The sequence below is a fragment of the Gobius niger genome (genome assembly GCF_951799975.1).
Source record: "Gobius niger genome assembly, chromosome: 18".
NCBI classification, from domain to species: Eukaryota; Metazoa; Chordata; class Actinopteri; order Gobiiformes; family Gobiidae; genus Gobius; species Gobius niger.
This window is the reverse complement of record NC_136869.1, coordinates 20,798,209-20,818,339: the sequence shown is the minus strand read 5'-3', so window position 1 is coordinate 20,818,339 and position 20,131 is coordinate 20,798,209. Positions and strand designations below refer to the sequence as shown.

General features: G+C 43.5%; 1 protein-coding gene across 1 annotated transcript in view; it reads right to left on the bottom strand.

The window, feature by feature from the left end:
* The window catches only part of LOC306977603 (uncharacterized protein), an 86,478-nt gene that overhangs the window by 31,095 nt on the left and 35,252 nt on the right, over window positions 1–20,131 (bottom strand). The window contains 3 exon segments of the mRNA XM_079575998.1: window positions 6,030–7,361; window positions 10,249–10,419; window positions 12,955–13,050. Coding sequence (XP_079432124.1) covers window positions 6,030–7,361; window positions 10,249–10,419; window positions 12,955–13,050 — 1,599 coding nt within the window.

Below are 20,131 nucleotides of genomic sequence, written 5' to 3'. Positions count from 1 at the left end.
TGTTTCTGCACCAACAGTAACTGCTCTTTTGTCTCCATGGCAACACTAACCCCACACCGCCCCCACTTCTCAGGGCACATTTTCCACATTTCAGATAATTTTATGTATGTGACCTTTTTGCTCTGCGCACATCAGGATGAATACATCTGCTGCTGACCGAAATAGAGCCTGTTGACCGCTCCATTAGGAAGCTAATGTCATTTAAAGCGTTTGCCAAGTTTGGCTGTAGGAGACGGAGGAACCTAATGATGCACGAGTTAATCGCCTAAGCTCAACTAAGCCAACAAAAAAAGTCAATGAAGGGAGTTAAGTTCGAGACCATTTTTTTCTAGGTGATACTTTTTGAGAATCCGATAAGATGCTGCCAATATCTCGTACCATAGTGCGGATGAAAACACAACAAAGCAAACAACTGTGGCGAGCATCTCCATAGGGTCAGCCATAAGAAAATACAGAAAGGTTGGTGAATTGGTTTTGGTATTGAGATTTCACTACTGACACCTACTGATGTGCTATAAATGTCATGAAATGGACATGTCATACCTCGCCATACTTCAACATAGGGACTGGCTTCTCCATTCATTTGTATTGGGACAGAGCGCTAAAAACAGGTCAGAGAAGAATAACTTAAAGGCATTTCTATGATTTCCACCTCCTGCCCAAGTCACTTTTTGGCCAAATTGGCATTTTTTGTTTCATTCTACATTCTGATAACCAATGACCTTTGTTCTGTTGTGCCTCTTCTGTTCTGACCAGATACATGTCTTCTGCTTATAGCGCATTTCCTGTTCATGACCTATTTTACACTATCCTTTATTCATGCTGTATATGCTGTACTGTGGGCCAGGGTCTCGCCTCTTTCCTGGACTCTCCCTGGCTCAAGTCCTGTCTACTTCACAAGTGTCCTGGAAGGTTCTGCACAGGGAACATAAGGGCTTTAGTTTGGTGGTTCAACATTAATGTTCATGCAAACAGGAGCCGTCATCAGACACGCGTCCCAATCAGTGCTGTCGGAAAGAATGAAAGCCTACTAATTCGACAGTGGCTTCGAGCTTAAAATAAGACATTGCTAATCTCTTTTTTTTGCCACAAGACAATACTAAACCCCACAAGTGTTTCAGCACCATGGACAGGGACAGCATAGCACACACAAGAATGGGAGTGAACAGGACATGAACATGACCTACACTGTACTTTAGCCAAAAAACAGTCATATCAGAGATCATGTCAGATGGATCATATCAGTTATTTGGTCACAACTAATAATGATAAAGGAAATATGCTAGTTTATAAAATAAGACCGCAGCAAAACAAAAAAATGGCAGTGTAACTTCTGCTGCCATATTTTTTGTATCACATGGAGCAGAAAACAATTTCACAATAAACACTCCTGGTGCCTCAACATTTTTAACGGTCAGACGTTACTAAAGAGAGAGGCTTTCTCCAACAGTTCAAGATGCTCTGCTTCATTACTAAGTAAAGATGACTCAAACATATTGTATTCAGAGTTTTTGATGCTCAGCCTTATAACGCAGGAACCAAGAAACTCTTTGAAGAACTGTATTTTCTATTTAGAATCAGGGTCAAACAGTAATATATTTATGATTTTATATGGGTGCAGCTTGTTACCTCAGGTGGGTCATGTGCTACACCAGTGGAAAGCAACAAGGCACAAACAACATCATAAAATCATTGATTAAAACAACTCTTCTTAAAGGTGCATTATGACCTTTTAGTGACCCAGTGTGACTCAGCATGGCGCCTTTACTGTCCATCACAGTGGCCTCTACGATGCTCCAGGATCAACTGTTTGAGTTTCTGGTAGATTAGACAGACCCTCTCCCCAGAAAACGTACAAAACAATTGATCCTAGAGCATTGTAGAGACCACAGTGATCAAAAAGGTCAAATAAAGGTCAATCACGCTTGAATATCGACCGTATTTTTGCACATAAAGGGTTCCATGATGCACCTTTAAACATAATGCGATCAAGCTTGTGTCTCCGCAGCCTGTAAACATCAATCTCCATCACGTTAGCTCCGGCGCGGGGCCCGGAGCGCTGCAGCATGAGAAGAAGACGAGGCTCTGAGAACATAACCCAGGGTGACTCGCGTTCCCGTCCACCATCGCATCCAGACACCTCCCCCAAGGCCGCCACGCAACATCAACTCACCCGCAGAGCGGAGCGGAACCATACTGTACAAGTGTCCCTCGCAGGCTCCTGTAGCGCAGCCAGAGAAGCGGCTACAGTACAACAACAGCGTGTGGTAGAATTAGCCTGCTGGTACTGGATCATACTCAGGCTGGTGGAGTCAGTTCTAGCTTGGACAGTGACCGCTGGAGGAGAGGAGGCTCGTGTGGGCAACGCTGAGAAGTCAAATTCAACTCAACCAAAACACACACACACCGAATTGAACAAGAAAAGTTACAGCGAAGTATGAAGAAAGAGTGAACCAGAGCACAGCAGAGACCGGACTGAACTGTTAAATCTAGGACAAGTCCAAACTGTGACTAAGCATTTCCTCCTCGGCACTTTCAGGACAACAAACTTCCTTTACATCCACCAGCAGAAATATTCATAGTTTTTGCCAACTAAAACTGTGACTGCAATCCAGATATTTTTGGACAGACCAGAACAGTATAGACAAATAAAGAACCAAAAAGCAACAAACTGTACGATTTAACCATTCAACGAAAAACATCTGAGCCATGGCACATTTGTTATAAGGTCTCGAAACATGAATAATACTTTACACAGCAATGAGTAATCTAGAAATAGGCAACATTTCCCTTAATTTGAGTATGTAAATAATACTAAACATATTTGCGTAGCTCTTTTCTGTAACTAAGCAGGATGAATCTCGCTAAAAAAGAGCCTGTCCTTCCGTCCCTCTGCCTCCTCGTGATGCCAACACTGTTTGCATATTGAACATGGTGTTGTACCACTTGGCGTCTCCTCTCGGTTTGTGGTTAGCGGCACTGAGGGTGACAGCGGTCCACCCCTGGCACCGACAAAGCTCTTATTACCCAGAGGCACGACAAAGCCAGCTGTGTTTGGTGCTGCAGTCTCCCCAAAAGTACAGCAAGGACAACGCGCAAAGACAAGGATAAGACTTCATTGTGCGTCTGATCATTCACACAACAGCTTAGGCTTTCATTGAACTACTTTTTATGTCTCTTCCCGGCAGCGTTTGGGGTAATTGCGATTGCATATGCATGTTGTGTTGTTTGGTGCCTCATCACGTTATTGAAGTGGAATCCATCCACTCTAATAACGTTTATATTCATTGTTTAGGCATTGTTATTTTACTTTTTAGAATTAACCTCTTACCACCCGCCTCAACCAAATGCATTCTGTCCTCTGTGGCTATTATATAGGCCTGTGTAGCACCTCATTTGAAAATTATTTTTTTCAATTTTTGTCACATTTTTGGTGATTTTTTGTCACTTTCTGGTTGAGTTTTTGTTGAATTTTTGTTAAATTTTTGTCACATTTTTGTTGAATTTGTGTCACATTTGTGTTGAGTTTTTGTCACTTTTTGGTTGAGTTTTGTCACATTTTTGTTGAATTTTTGTCACATTTTTGTTGAGTTTTTGTCACATCTTTGTTGAGTTTTTGTCACATTTTTGTTGAGTTTTTGTCACATTTTTGTTGAGTTTTTGTCACTTTTTGGTTGAGTTTTTGTCAAATTTTTGTTGAGTTTTTGTCAAATTTTTGTTGAGTTTTTGTCACATTTTTGTTGAGTTTTTGTCACTTTTTGGTTGAGTTTTTGTCAAATTTTTGTTGAGTTTTTGTCACATTTTTGTTGAATTTTTGTCACTTTCTGGTTGAGTTTTTGTCACATTTTTGTTGAGTTTTTGTCACATTTTTGTTGAATTTTTGTCACTTTCTGGTTGAGTTTTTGTCACATTTTTGTTGAATTTTTGTCACATTTTTGTTGAATTTGTGTCACATTTGTGTTGAGTTTTTGTCACTTTTTGGTTGAGTTTTTGACACATTTTTGTTGAATTTTTGTCACTTTTTGGTTGAGTTTTGTCACATTTTTGTTGAGTTTTTGTCACATTTTTGTTGAATTTTTGTAATAAGTTTTTTTTTCACTTTTTTGCTTAATCTTTGTGACTTTTTGTTGCGTTTACAATACAACCTTGTTTTCTTCTCATTTTTTTGGGCTGTTTTGGTGCTTTTTTCCCAAGAAGCTTTTTGATTCGGGTAAAGCCAAACTGGAGAAAATGGAATCCGTTCAGGTGGGAGTTAAGAGGTTAAATGAATGTGTGTGCGTGGATAGAAAAGACACTGGATGAGTAGGCATCTCCTACACTGCTTGGAGTGCCCTCTACTGGTAGCAAGACGAATTAACCACACAAAACACAAGCTACCATTTTGAGCGAGCACAATGCTAACAAATCAACGGCGCCGCGATAAACCAAACAACATTGTTCCAGGTCCAATTGAAAGAAGTTAGGACCCCCACAAAAATGCTACTGATGTATAATAACAAAAATATTTTCTCAAATCTTTTTAATAACAAAATACAGCGATATCAAAAGAGATGTTCTCACAGTGGATTCAGCATTGAACAGAAAGAAATAACAGTATTTTTTATGCAAAAGGCGACTAAATATGCGGCACAATCATTCAATCATTATCAAACAGAAACCCATGTCACTTTCAAAGGGAAAACTCTTCGCTTTGGTCTATAACGGGTTCCTTTATGTGAGGGAAAACTAACACTAACAAGCATAAACTCAGACGGACACAACTTCGCGACAGAAATTGCAGTCATCCCATATGCCTGCACCGTGCACATCCAAGCGACAAGAAAACTGAAAAAGGCAGCCTCGCTATTTTTATCAGCCGTCTCTCGCAGCGGTAAACATGACCATTTCACAGTCTGCTGGAGCCAACGCGGATCCACTGAAACTAGTCGGATGCAAGATATGTTACGTGGCACAATTCTTTCAGTACATTCAAAAGTTATGAATCATTTGTCTCCAAAACAACTTTTTTCAGCCCGTAGGATCCACATGACCTGCCCCAGCCCGTGGGCATTATTTCTGACCACCTCCCCCAGAGAAACACCCCTGCTTGGATCGCACAAACATTGCCTGAATACAAATGATATCAAACATGAAACAAGACTCACCTAAAGTGTCGATCGGCAGGCAGCGATCAGCACATGCAAAGGAAAATGGAAAGACATACTAGTTACAATATGACAAAGACTTGAAGGCAACATTTATCATTGTTTGTGATCAAGAAAGATTAACAAGGAAACGGATTAGTTGAAAAGACCACCGCACACCTGGAATCACAAGAGTGTTATCATTGTTATAACAGGGAGTGATTGGACAGTGCTGTGAAAGAGACAGATTCTGATTGGTTAGTGACGCCCATCAACGGCAAAAATGGATAGAGGACATTGGTGAAGCATTTTGTGGATTCAAGACTAAAGGTTTAAAGAAGGAGTTGGATTGAAACCCATGTGTTAGTTACAAGACAAGACACAAATTATCCTCAGTGTCCATGCAAGAAAAAGACGTCTTTAGTGGTTAGTCATCAGTGATTCTCAAACATTTTGTCACAGGTCTCACAAAGAGTGTTACGACAAAAGTGACCATAAGTCTCACTAAACAGGAATAAACCACAACTAGTAAGTAAGTTTTCTTAATCCTGGAGTTACGTTTTTCCCCCCAAGCCCCATTAAGTTTCAGAAAAGTATCTACTCACTCTTCCCCCGCCCCTCACCTCACATTGCTTACTGCAATTTCCTCATGGGTCCCTAATGCTGGAAAATGAGGACTGTTGGCATATCATTAAAGAATTTGAAACAAAATCATAAATCATCCAAAAAACTCCTTCATATTCAACCAACATGGCACATGCAGCACAGTTTGAGAACCACTGATCGCACTCACATTGGTTCTAAAAGGCAGGATTTGAAATATGTGATCTAAGTAAGCAAATGCTGGAGCATCATGCGGGGGAGGCTCTAGAACTTCTATTCTGTCCAGCGCTGACTGCAACCAACCTTCAACAGTGGGGGAAACTGGTAAGACATCCATGGGTTCCACTACCAGGTCTGCAAACCTGGGTAAGAAGGGCTTGGCGGCAGGGTTAAGACCTGAATTTGCCGTGGGAGGCGATGCTGGGTCGCTGACTGGAGACTCTTCAGATGGGAACTTCGCTTCTGGCGAGGTGGGACTTTTTGAAGATGATGATTGCCGTGACTTTCTCCCGGACTTCTTGGCCTCCTTGGGTTGGAACTCTTGCGCGGTTGTCTTCGGGGAGCGCAGGGGCGCTGGGCTTGGGGTGTCGAAAGAGAGACCGAGGGGAAGCTGGTGACCGGAACTATCGCTGAACTCAAAAATTTCATTGGTGCTCACTTGGGACTCGTTTAGGAGCCATGACGCATCCGACGGGGAGAGAGGGGGAGCGGTTGCCAAAACGTGTTCGTCTTTCAGGGCTGGACTCGACTTGGACGCCGAGCTGAAAGCGGAAGTTTCTCCATCCTCAAGAACCTGCGAATCTTGCAGGGACGTTTTGTCGAAGATCCCGCTGTCCACCAACTCTCCGCATTTTTCTGGTGAGAACGGAGCTGCAACTGCTTGGTTGCCGTTTTCCAAATCCATCAGGAGGTCGAATGGGTCATCAGTTTTCGGTAGTGATCCAGGCATCGTGAACGGGGCAGCGGTTGCTTTTAGCTCACTGTTGAGGACCAAGGGGCTGATGGGAATAATAGTTGGTGCGAACACGTCTTGGGACAGTGGTGGCGGGACAAGGTTTTCATCTAGCAAAGGTTCAGGTCGCCAAGAGGGCTGATCGCCAAAGGAAGCATCTATATCAGCGGAGCCCCCGAGATCCATCATAACATCGGGAATGATCTTGGCAGCAGTGGCGGGAGACGGTACAAACGGTTCCGCCATGATGCTCCACTCTTCGGGAATCTTCTTGCGGCTTTTGTTTTTCTTGCCCCTTCCCTTGCCGAGTTGTTCCTCCCATCCGGCGTCCCCCCCCTTGTCCTTCCTTGGGCCGATGCGATTGTAGAAGTCCTCTCCTGGGGAACTCTCTCCCTGGACCTGCGCCTCAGCCGGACCCCTGCTCTCTGTGTGTTCGTAAGGCCCGTCATCTTTTGGTCGCCTTTTCTTCTTTCGCTTCTGTTTCCGATCACCTCCCTCCATTTCCCTCTCGTCACCCCCGGCGTAGGCGCCGCTCTCCCGGCCCAGCCACACATCGGGCTGTTCTTCCGGGCTGGTTCCAAGGTGGCCGGCGTGGCGACTGATCACCGTGGAGACACTGGGGGTGAAGGGGAGGTCGGAGGCGAGACAGGCGGCTTCATTGGGCCAGGAGTCGCCTATTGCACCTTGTTGTGGATGGAGAGGGGAGAGGTTCAGTGGACATATTTACACAGAAAAAAAATGAAGACGATTAGCCTTCACTTGGATTGTTTTAATCCTGAGCTCTCTGGAATACAAGGCAAATTAACAAACACTACACAATTAACAAAACACCATACATTTCTGTGTTGGACATGTGGGAAGACTTTCTAGCTCAGTTCACCCCCCGTTTAGAGAGTTTATAATAGCCCAGTTTTACCAGGAACAGATACCCTTTTGCTTCTGGCTGGTACAAAAAAAACTACCAGTCAAACCTACGAACAGATTTTTTTGTGCTGTAACTGGAATCAGACCCAAACAGAGTGTAGAGGTGAACTCACTGGTGGGAAGCGGACTTTGGGAAGCTCAAGTGAAGAAACACTCCGGTATTACAGTATCTTTGGTGTCATTGTGGCTAGAACTCTCGAATATATAGCAAGAAATTCTTTGTTTTGATTTTTAGTCAGGTTGGGGCATGTCTCTGCATGGTTTTCCTGTGTAAACATAGGATTACTCTGGGGGTTCCAATTTCCTTATTGCTAAAAACATCACAACAGAAATGTCAGAAGCTCGTCATCCTCTCCCTCTGAACTATTTAAGTTCTGTTTGAGTCAATTCTCCACTTTCTCATTCCTAGTTCCAACTTATTCTGAATCTTTGGGAATAGGCAAAAAAAAAATCGTATTAACATATTTTGTGTGTAAGCTAGTATTTTCAATTGCTGAATACATTGGAGATCTCCAAAGATCCAAAGACATAAACAATTCCAGGGGGGAAAAAATTCACTTTGTTAAGAGGGAGACAGAAGTCAGCCTAATCAAAAAAAACAACTTTCAAGGCATTTAATGAGAGATTTGTACATTCTTGCAGATTTGAGTTACCAATATAATCCCAATATGCAATTGTAGCTTTATTGCTTAATCAATGTAACTGCCATTATTGTTAGTTTATGCAAATTGTAATCTACAGGTCTAAAAGCATAAGTGACTTGGTGGCAGATAATTTGACAATGGCTTTAAAAAAAAAAAAAGGCTTTTGACTATGGAATGGCTGGATGCGCCTCCATAATACTCCAAAGCTAAAAGTCCTGTAGATGCAAGGTCACTCACAGTCCAACATGCTCTGGTCTGACTAACCGGGATGTAATTATTCTGCCTGACTGAACAGCAAGGAGAAGGAATAAAAAAGTTCCAAGGTGTTCCACTTTGTCCTACTTTGTGCTGCTTCTTTAGGCTCCTGGACCGATTCAGGAGAGTTTAAGTGGAGCAGCTGTCAGACTCTATACAGTGCACTGGCTCTCTGGAGAACCATCCTTCACATTAACATAACGCCAAGACAAAATCCGGCTCTGTACTGTAAGACCTGTAATTGTGAAGAAAAAGACGTCGAACAAAGGTCGAAGATAGGCTAATGACGCTGGGGGGGCATCAATCAATAGGAAATGTTCAGATGAAATCATTAGAAATACTATGCATGTTTTGGATGTTTTATTGTCACCAAAGGGGAATTTGTCTGCTGTATTTGATTTAACCTTCAGTTCCGATGGAGCGACCAGAGAGGACGCAGTGCAGCGCCAGGACTCCAGCTGGAGAATTAGCCTATGGTACATCATGTCTTGGATTTATTTATTATATGACTTAACTTTACTTAAAGAGGGGGTATTATGCTTTTTTCAATCACATAGCACCAGTCTATATCACACTACAATGATGACCAAACCTTCTGTTGGTCTGTAACTGCAGTAAATTAGAATAACTGCCTTGTATAAAATTGCTCTTTCAAAATGGCTGTAGTGAATGTCTTGAAATAGGCCTCTGTCTCTTTAAGAACCTCTGAGCCCTTCCGACACGCCCCCTCCACACGCTGTCTGTGGCATCAGGGGGTTCTGCTGAGGAACAGTGTTTGGTTACTCGGCTGGTGACGAAAGCTCGGAGACGTCTCCAGGAGGTGGGGGCGTTCCTAGGAGGACTTGGGCAAACCTATCCCTAAAATGGCCGCCATCAGAGTTTATACAGATTACTCAAAAATACGTGAATGTGCCAAGGCAACACTTCAGGCATGTTTTTAATGAGGGAATGACATAATAACATGATGTAAAGCTTGAAAAAGTCGATTTTGCATAATACCCCCCCTTTAATAGGATTGGAATTCCCATTCCAGGCCTCATGGTGAGTTCACAGAAAAAGTCCCTAAAATGGGGAACCAGAGCAGACAACCCAGACATAAGGAGAACCTAGAACCTCGAATACAAGAACGGTATCAGGGGAAGTTTGTCATCGTTCCTCGCTGTTCACTGCTGCACAAACGTAGCTAGCCTGACTTTATTGTCTGACCACGTTCTCAGAAAGGGCGGGCCTCTCGTGCACTCGGCTGAGGAAAGGTCAGAGTGGAGTGTGGACATAAGCGAAACAGCTTCTAACTGCGGGATAAATATACACTTGTCTTGGCGACGAGTGCCCTATACATGTCAGCATCAGATGTGCACTCACCTTGCACTGTGAGAGGCTACTATAGACAGACACGGAACGACACCAGCTCTGTTCAACTACAGGGCAGTTCATCCCATTATTTCACAGAGCGTGGACAGCATCTGGGGTGATGCAACAGGGCTCTAGTCTTTCCATTTCATTTGGTCTCATTTCAATTGGTAAATGTGGTTGCTCAAAAACAGTTCTTATGTGCTCCAGTTTCCCTCATTAACTCAAAAATATGTACAGCCATGTTTATAGTTTATAGATTTTTTATAGATTTCATTCAACATTCTGTTCATATTTACACAAAAACATTGGCAGAATTATAGCCGATGCTACCAATATTTACAGGGGTAACAAAGCAAAAACAATAAAAACTCCCATGACTCAGCCTGTGTGTTACCTGGGGGTAGATCCAGGGGGCTGCGGGGGGGCTGGGGCTCTGGCAGCATGGGGCTGTGTTCTCCGGGTGCATCGGAGGCAGACTGGGGGTTGGCCAGCTGGGACGCCGCTATACTGGGGGGCTTCTCTGCCGACAGAGGGGCTGTGCTGACTTCAATGGGCTGGGAGAAATCTGAGGAAGAGGAGACATGAAGGACATGGAATGAACTTTTGGCCCTATTAGTCTATCAGTCTGTTATAAGTCGCCTTCATCGCAAATCGGTTTATGCAAAAATCCTAGAGGGAGGTCAAAAGATTTTATTGTTGTAATATGACAGAAATATGTCAGAATCCTGAGCTCATCTCTCAAAAGTAGTTTGCCAAAATATTGACTTGTAAATAAGTACATTTTTATGCAGTTAGAGCCTGGTGGGGCGATAACTACACTGTGCAAGGATTTAAATTAGCAGTGACTTCGGCTTTGCCCTGCTCTGAACAACTACACAAAGATTTTTGCAAACTCATTAGTGTTCCATGGTTCCACATTTGTTTTGCAACTAAACATCATATAGTAGAGAAGCACGTCACCTTATTCTCTCTCTCTCAAATCTAAAGATCAGGTTAGAAATCAAGGGGCAATAATGGACTTAGACCTGAACGTAAACAGCCAAATTAAACCAATCAGCAGCTTTTTACCATTGAAAAAACCTGTCATAATCCAACTAACTCAAACTTAAAGAGACTAGATGCAAGTTGGCCATTTTAAACTCACGACTGCCACTCCTGGTCGTATGCGACTGCAGCTTCTATATTAAGCTTGTGCATGAAGGCACTTTGGACCCGAAGTAACAACTTTTGACTGACAGTGAGGATTTTAGAGGCAGTTGTAGTGAACAGGTCTGGGCTCAGTCTACACATTAGGACATGGCTGGAACATGTAGGAGGAGGAAAATACTTTGTTTTAAAATGTTTAAACTCTGTATAGTCCCTTAAACCGCTGCATCCAGAACATTGCTGCTCCAGTCCAGACTAAAACCAGGAGATAGGACCACATTGTGGTGCTCAGGTCTCTACACTGGCTTCCTGTCTCTCAGAGAACAGACTTTAATAAAACAGCTCTCTTAGCTTCTAAAGTAAGTATAATTGTAATTATACTTGTAGTTTTGTGTAGCTCAAAGGGTGGCCAACTAGTCAGAGACCAAGAGCTGAAATAATCAACATTGATCCTGTGAAGAGTTACAAAGGCACCAACCATTCGTGAGATCCAGGGGCATCTGGAGCCCGTCTGAGATGCTATTTATGAATTTTATGCATTTTGTTACAATTACAACACCTGTGAGAAAAGTCAATGACTTTGCGTATTTCCGCGTTGCGATGTGGCGCTGTGCACTATATGCTTTGTTAGTGCTCGTCTTTTTTCATTCCTAAATTAGATCTTTATCTGTGAATAAGGCAAAATTTCATCAAATTAAGAGTGATCAGAAACATGAGAAGCACAGAAGCTGTGCCCAGTGCCACGATCTGCCTGGCTGTTGTTTAACCTGCGTCTGGCTTTGAGTGAAGCTGCTGCATGGGCACATTTAAAACGCTGCTTCAAAAAGGAGAGAGATGCGAACTCTCATTCATGTGTGTGGAGATGGGAAACAGGGACTACGTTTCGATTTTTGGTCATTTCTTCTGCAAAGAGCTGCATTATATTAAACATACCTAATCATGCAAAGAAGCACACTCTGATTCCGGGTTACCAGGTTCCGGGTTAGGTATGTGTTGCGGCTGAGCCATAGGTCCGTCTAGTGTAGGAGCCTGCAGTGTTGACTGGTGACCCAGAGATGACAGACCTCATTAGCTCAACAGAGAGATGAAATCACTCAGCCTGCACAATAAAAACTCCACTCCGTCTCACCAGGGCTCATTGTGACAAAATGTGATTTTTGCTGAATAAAACCTAAAGGTAATGTCATTATTATGGAATCATTTACATTAATGCAAATAACCCAAATGGCCGGTGTTGGCGTAAAACAGAGTCCGAATCTCAGTGGACCTTCTGTGGATCAGTAATGAAAAGCTATACCTGAGAAAGCTCCAGCCAAGCCCATGTCCATCTTGTGGGCAGAGCCGGAGTGGCGCCCCGGGGGGCCTGAGTGACCTGCCATGGAGGCTGAGAGGGGTCAAAATGCATGGAGAAGTCAGGAGTAGGAGAAAAAAGGGGGAGGGAAGATGGCGTGGGAGATGGTTGTAGTGAAGGGGCATTCATAATTCAAACAAGGAGCAGGGATAGAAATAGACAAAGCCATTAACAGTCCACTTGTGTATTGATGCTTTGAAATGTTCATATGGTAGTTGAAGATGTGGACTTTGCACTATATCTAACACAGTCGGAGAAGAAAAAACTATATCAGTAGAGGGACGCAACACATATAACCAACACATTTACACACCAAAATGACCAACCCCGCTGTTCTTTATGACACAAATAAAGCTGGTAAAACAACTGCTTTGACTTTGTCATCTCTTCACATAGTTAAAGCGATTACAGTCTCTCTGTAGTTTGCTTTTGTGTGACAAACCTAAAACTGCTCTTCCCTGCATGTGTATAAAACAATGTGGTTATTGGGTAACAGAGACAACACCTTATTTTTGAGTTTGTCCCTTGGTTGCTCTTCTAATGGAGCCTCGTGCACCCTAACTTTGAGTTTGCCACTTGTTTGCTTGTGTTGCTGGAGTTTACCTGCCAACAAGTCTGCGCTGAAGGCCTGCTGCTGGTCGAGAGGACACGGCCGGACCTCCCCCTGCGGTTCTGGGTGTGACGCTGCCTGTTTCAGACCTGCAACACACAAGTCAGACAATACAGCAACTCTTCGAAACAAATGCGGTTCAGAGGAGAATTGACTCTGTGCATGAGGTTAACATCGAGCAAACCATATCGACCCAACCCGCACAGTGACTTCCGGTTCAGCATGTGACCCGTGGGTCCAGTCTCATTCATTAGTTCGCCTCCCTTTATCCCAAAGTATTATCAGATAAAATCTAATGAATCTCTCTGCAGAAAGAAAGTTTATTTGGGTTGCTTGACACATCAGTGCACTGCAGCTTGCCATTTCTCTCCCCTCCCTTTCCTGCCTTGCCCTCGCACTCCTGAGACGTGCCTCGTCTCAAAAGCACAGACAGAGAGAGTCTATGCGACAGTAAAAGTCCTGGGATGTTTATAACAGTTTTGCCCCTTTGTATCATGGACAAATGACAGCACAAAACCTTCCTAAAGTATGTTGATTTTGTACAACAGATCAAATGCTAACTTTAGCCATGCTGCTAGCACGCTAACCCTTCCTGTTTATTCGTGCATCTTTCTAATTATTTAAGTGCTTTTCGTGTGATTCATCCTTCAAACTCTGTTTATCCTGCTCACACTGCAACAAGTGAAAGCCACAGACAAACATGCTCCCCTGGCTCGTAAAAATGCTGCAAGCTTAGCTTTCTTATATTATTGTTGTCAGAAATACATGTGTCCAGTTAGCATTACAATGACACCAAAATTGTAAATTGTGTTACTGGACCGGAACCGGAAATGACTGGAAAATGACTGTGTGGGCTGTGAAGCTGTCGGAGCGATCACAGTCAATTGTCCTCAAGCAAGATTCTTTGTTCCAATAGGGCTGAAAGAGAAGTCACACAGGAATGGCTGCAAATTGCACACGCTGCAAATATCTAGATGAATGTCTCTTAAAATTCCATAATTCCATAAGATCTTATTAGATATTAGGTTCATATCTCAGGCTTCGCCCTAATGAAGTTGACATATTCCCTATAACTGACTCTTTTGGGAACCTAAACAGTGACGTTTACATTTTAAACTTTGTAATAAAGTCTATGTAAAGAAAAGACGCAAAGGAGTGAGATGTGGTTAGGATTTCCTATTGTTCAGGAGCACCCTCTGCAGGCAGCAGTAGGAATGACACGCTAGAAAACTGTGATCGGGAACTCACTTTCATCTAATGGCCCACTGGTACATCCATATAGCGCCATGACGAACACACTTGAGCCCAGAGCAGCTTATTATGATTATTATGATTATTATGCGCTCTGAAGCTGTTGAAGACAATTTTGTGTTGAGAAATACAGATGGGAGCGCTGCAGTTGCAGAAGAAGAAACAATCAACGTAAACAGGATTACTCAGAACTGCGTGAATGCAGAGAAATACTAATCCAATATAATAATATGGTTAAGTTTGATTTTGCATGATATACGCCCTTCTTAATACTCTTGGACTCTGAGAACATTGACAATATAACATAAATCCAATCTCAACTTCCAAAAACTCTGCCTTAGTCTCCACTACCAGGGATGAAACAGTGATAACAGAAAATCCAATGCACTCAACACACATTCCAAATGATTCCAAAACACTGCAACAAAACAGTGAAGCAGTCTTTTATCACAACTTAGATTTACTGGTCATCAGAAAAATCCAAGGAACAGTGGGTTAGATGATAAAAAAGGACAAAAAACAACAACAAACGGAGCTTAAATATTCAAACACTAAACAAGTCAGGAAAATCAAATGGATGAAGTGTGTTTGGTTGAGCCCTACCTTCCACAGCCAGGTCACCATCAGCAGAGTGCGGTGTCCCTGTTGACTGTGCTCTCAGTGAACCCCGTCTCTCTCTCGCCCTCTCTCTCTCCCTCACACACACACACACTCACACTCACTCACACACAACCTCACACACACACACTCACACACACACCCTCATCCCAGACGCACAGTCCAGTCTGAGGCAGCAGTCTGGTGCACTGGCTGACGTCTCCCTGTCTGTCTGGGTGCCTCACATCCCGGGTCCCCTCGCCTGCCTGCCTGCCTGCCTGCCTGCCATGCACTCCTCTCCTCAGCTCTGTCCATGAGGAAATTTAGGACAGTGTTTGCACAGAAATATGGAACGTGCAATAACCAATATGATTACTTGCTATTTGACACTATAAAGACGTGTTTCCTCAGAGCAAGGGGCTAGCATCAATGGAATCGATTGCATGATGTCTGGTGTGCCCTCTGCAGGCACTAGTGGGAATTACATATTATAGACAGTAAAAAATAAGCTGTGAGTTTTCGGTAATGACATGCTAGCAAATCGATGGTGCTGTGATGAAGACAAGCCGGGTCCGGTTGATGGATAATGGGCTTTATCATGGGTGAGGGACATTCTTGTGTTCCATTTATAATATTAAAAGAAAGGAAACACAGATTGGGGTTCACAACCAGAAGAAAGGACTGAAAAAAGATAAATAAAGACTGATCAGTACATCTCTTAAAAGACTATACTGTTAACTATTTTAGACACCAGTGTAATGTTTGGACACCGGTCTACCAGCCGCATAAACATGACTGTGGAGACGCTTAGAAGTGTCTCTTTTGTGCAAATAGATCATCTTTGCAAGGAAAGGCTCGGGCTTTGCCTCTCGGATGAACTCCGACAAGTTGTAGCATAGCCGACTAGCGTTGCTTAGCTTGGCGCTAACAACGTCTGAAAGAAAACTGCCATATAAAAGTGGTTAAACAGTAATCCCTTTCCTCTGTGGCGTTCGTACCAATGTCACACAAGTCTCAAGACTAGATCATCTAAACATTCTTATATCTATGGCTAGGAGACGTGGTGGAGGAGACATAGGGGCTTTGCTACAGCCAAACACGTGACACAAATGCTGTTTTTTTTAAATGGCTTCTAAAGAATTGTATCCCATATTTTGTCAATTTGTCGCCCTGTCCAACAGGTTAATGAAGTGTTTTGCCCAAGGAGTGAGTACCAAACCCATTCTCTCATTCTCTATTGAAACATACAATAATAATCTTTGGTCAAATGTCTTCAAAATGGCATCCATAGCAGTAAAAGGTCATGTGACTGAACCCCATCCATCCCCACACAGTGGCCTATATAGAAACGATGGCTGTAAAATATTCCATGTCAGAACGTAGAGAGCGATCCGAAAACCAGTCCAGAGGTAAGCAGTGCAGGGGACATGGCAAACCAGCGCCGTCCCAGCAGCGACTACAGGCTGATGGTGAGGCGAGCCGACAGTAGGACACCCCACACACACACACACACACACATACACACACGCACACACACACACACACACACACACACACACAGACACACACACACACAGGCACAGCGGGGGCATTACAAGGACAAGCACGCCATCAAACCGCAGGCAGGGCCACACATCAATTCACTCACAGCAAGGCCCCAGCAACACGCAGCTCCTCAAAATAAAAACACCGCCGCGTGGGCTTTCCAAGACTGAAAAAGTCAAGAATAGACCAGGCTCGGATCGGGAGACGTCTTTGTTGTGGGACAGTAGGGACGCAGAAGCACACATAGCCTGGGGTGCGTGTGGAAATCCATTTGGTTATGGTGATGGCCTGACAGGGTTGTCGAGGGTGAGGCAGAACGGGGGCTCAGTGGAAACAGGTCCATGGGTGAGTTATAAACTGAATTTAATGAATTCAGCTGCATCTTTCTTAATTTAACTTTACTCTATTACAAAGTGTAAAATGTCAGTAAAATGTGCAATGCGGCGGAAAGTGTGAATAACCACATTTAACAAAGTTGCTCAGACCGAGACTTGACTCCGAGGCCCTGCTGAGGGGATGCTCCAGTCCACCCTGACACACATGGATGGGTCAGTCATAGGGACTCAGCTGTAGCCTCTGTCCGCCAGATGACCCCCGCTTTGGCTTCCACATGCGCGGTTTCCTCGATGCCAGCATGACACACACACTTTCGAAGTGTCTGGGTGACCGAAGACCACAAGCCGAGGGAAAACGGATTCACTGGAAATTAAGTCGACGACGAGCCCCGCTGGCGTGACTTAAGCTCATTACACGTGGTGTTTAAGGAAGCCCTGAGCGATCGCAGGCAGGACGTGCTTCCACTTCACTACAGACGACAGTTTAACATCAGTCAGTACAACATGACTTTACATGGCCTAAAAAAATCGCAGCTTACACAACATACGAAGTGAGACGAGAGCACTAAAACCTGCTGAATCATGCCGAATGTGTGGGTCATCATGTCCAAACGCGCCTGTCCTCTGAGTGAACCCCCTTTGCAGCCCGTGGTCCCGTCGCCCTGACCCCGCCCGTAAACGCTCTGTCTGCACGCCTCTGTGTCTCTGTCTCTCGCCGCTCAGACACGGGGTCACCGGGAGGACAGCCCCGGCCGCCAGCTCATCCCCGATTACTCTGTTTGGGTGAAGTCCGCTGGAGGAGCGTGCCGTGCCCAATCTGGGGTCGGAGAAGATTGAAAAGTTGCCAGGTCTGAGTTTACTGGCATCCGATCATCAAGTGCAGTGTAAGAATGTGCAAATGTATCAGTTTACGGTGAACTGTATTAGATATAGGGCAGGGCGACGTGGCATAAAATTTATATCACGATAAATAAGACAAATATAATCAAATATGAATTGCAACACTAGCGTCCGAGTCCATGTTTCAGCCCGTGTGATGCGCTTGGACAGACGCTGCAGAAAAGGTGAACTCAAGCTGACACTGTCCTTCGGTGCGACGGAGAGCACAGCTGCCCACACCACCTCTGGCATCTCCATGACTCTGGATCCAAGGCACTTACGCGTCAGCAGATCGTCCCACACCTCCTCCTATTCGCCCCAAACAGCACCAACAACGCCAGGGACGACCCACTGCGGCGATTCCGATCCTACTGGAACTGCGGGCCGACCTTGTTGCCGTGAGAGCGCACTTGTATTGATTCATCTAAACAACCAGCGGAGTCACACAATACGGTCTCCATGTGTAACTCTACGTCTCAGGTATGTTCTGCTATTTTGCAAGACAGCAATGGGCAAGCGAAGTGGAGAGGGAGGGACTGCAATCCACAAAGAGCAAGATTATGATAAAGACACGTTTCAATTTACTACAAAAATAACTTAAAGGTGCATTATGGAAATTCTTTATGCAAAAAAAAAAAAAAAATTGGTATTTGTTCGCAATTGACCTTTTTGTGATCCAATGGCTGTAAGGGTGGTCCGCATGGCACCTTTACTTACGATCACGGGGCCCTCAACAACACTCCAGGATCAATTGTTTTGTAGGTTTTCTGGTGAGAGGGACCTTCAGCAGTGAAAACCTACCAGAATTGATCCTGGAGCATCCTAGAGGCCACTGTCATGGAAAGTGGAGGAGTAGGAGGAGAAGGAGGAGGAGGAGAAGAAGAAGTAGAAGAGGAAGTAGAAGAAGAAGAAGTAGAAGTAGAGGAAGAGGAAGAAGAAGAAGTAGAAGTAGATGAAATAGAAGAAGGAGAAGAAGTAGAAGAAGAAGAAGGAGAAGAAGTAGAAGAAGAAAAAGTAGAAGTAGAAGAAGAAGAAGTAGAAGTAGATGAAGAAGAAGGAGAAGAAGAAGGAGAAGTAGAAGAAGAAGAAGGAGAAGTAGAAGAAGAAGAAGGAGAAGAAGAAAAAGTAGAAGAAAAAGTAGAAGAAGAAAAAGTAGAAGAAGAAAAAGTAGAAGAAGAAAAAGTAGAAGAAGAAGAAGAAAAAGTAGTAGAGGAAGAAGAAGAAGTAGAAGAAGAAGAAGAAGAAGTAGATGAAGAAGAAGAAGTAGATGAAGAAGAAGGAGAAGAAGTAGAAGAAGAAGTAGAAGAAGAAGGAGAAGAAGTAGAAGTAGATGAAGAAGAAGAAGAAGAAGTAGAAGAAGGAGAAGGAGAAGGAGAAGAAGAAGAAGAAGAAGAAGTAGAAGAAGTAGAAGAAGAAGAAGAAGAAGAAGTAGATGAAGAAGAAGATGAAGAAGAAGAAGAAGTAGAAGAAGAAGGAGAAGAAGTAGAAGTAGATGAAGGAGAAGAAGAAGAAGTAGAAGAAGAAGAAGGAGAAGTAGAAGTAGAAGTAGAAGTAGAAGTAGAAGAAGAAGAAGAAGAAGAAAAAGTAGAAGAAGAAAAAGTAGAAGAAGTAGAAGAAGAAGTAGAAGTAGAAGTAGAAGTAGAAGTAGAAGTAGAAGAAGAAGAAGAAGAAGAAGAAGAAGAAGAAGAAAACGTCAAATACGCACAAATAGAAGTTTTGTTTTTCCCTTAAAAAGTTCCATGATGCACCTTTAACGTGAATTATCACCTTCTTTAAAAAGAAAGCTAGTTTGGTTTTAAGTTTGATTTGTGATTTATGAGATCTTTTAAGGCTTTCCCAAAGATTGACAAGAAGAAATTAGCATATTCTTAGTACTTTTGAACAACTTGAACAGGTATTCAGACTAGTGCAGAGAGTTGAATTTAATATTCTTCATATCGTTCAGTCCCAGTGGAAGATTTCCAAGTGCTTCCACTGTCGTAAAAACCTGTCCTTGAAAAGAATGTGACTATGACTCCTTCTCCAGAGCAATATCTGGTGACAGGCAGCACACAGCCAACTCTGCAGGAGGATTGTGTCAGGCTCTGCTCTCGGTGTTGATGTTCAAAGTCTATCGAGGATCCACCAAGGCAGTAAACAGGAAGCTTCTGTTCTGACACAACGGCCAGGGAAGGAGGGGCGTGAAGGCTTCACACAAGAGCTCCAAGAAACGTTCCTTCAGTAAAATATTCATAGAGTGAAATCAGCAAAAAGAGGGGCTATAAAAACATATTTCCTCCATTTGTAAGTATAATCTCGGAAAATAGTAATAGTACAGATAGAAAAATGAATTGAAATTTTGAGGTGCTTCATCCCCATCTTCACAACCAGATTCAGCCTCAGTGGTCGACTTTGGCTGCCGGTTAAACAGTCGGCTGGAGGGAAGATTATGCAATTTACTGCGCCTATAAATATATGAAGGTCCACATAAAAAATGTATGGATTATGGAGCGCACATTTCTGGCAGCCTCTTCAGTTCAGCTCCTTTGTGTGGGAGGAGCACACCATGTCCTCTTTTAATATA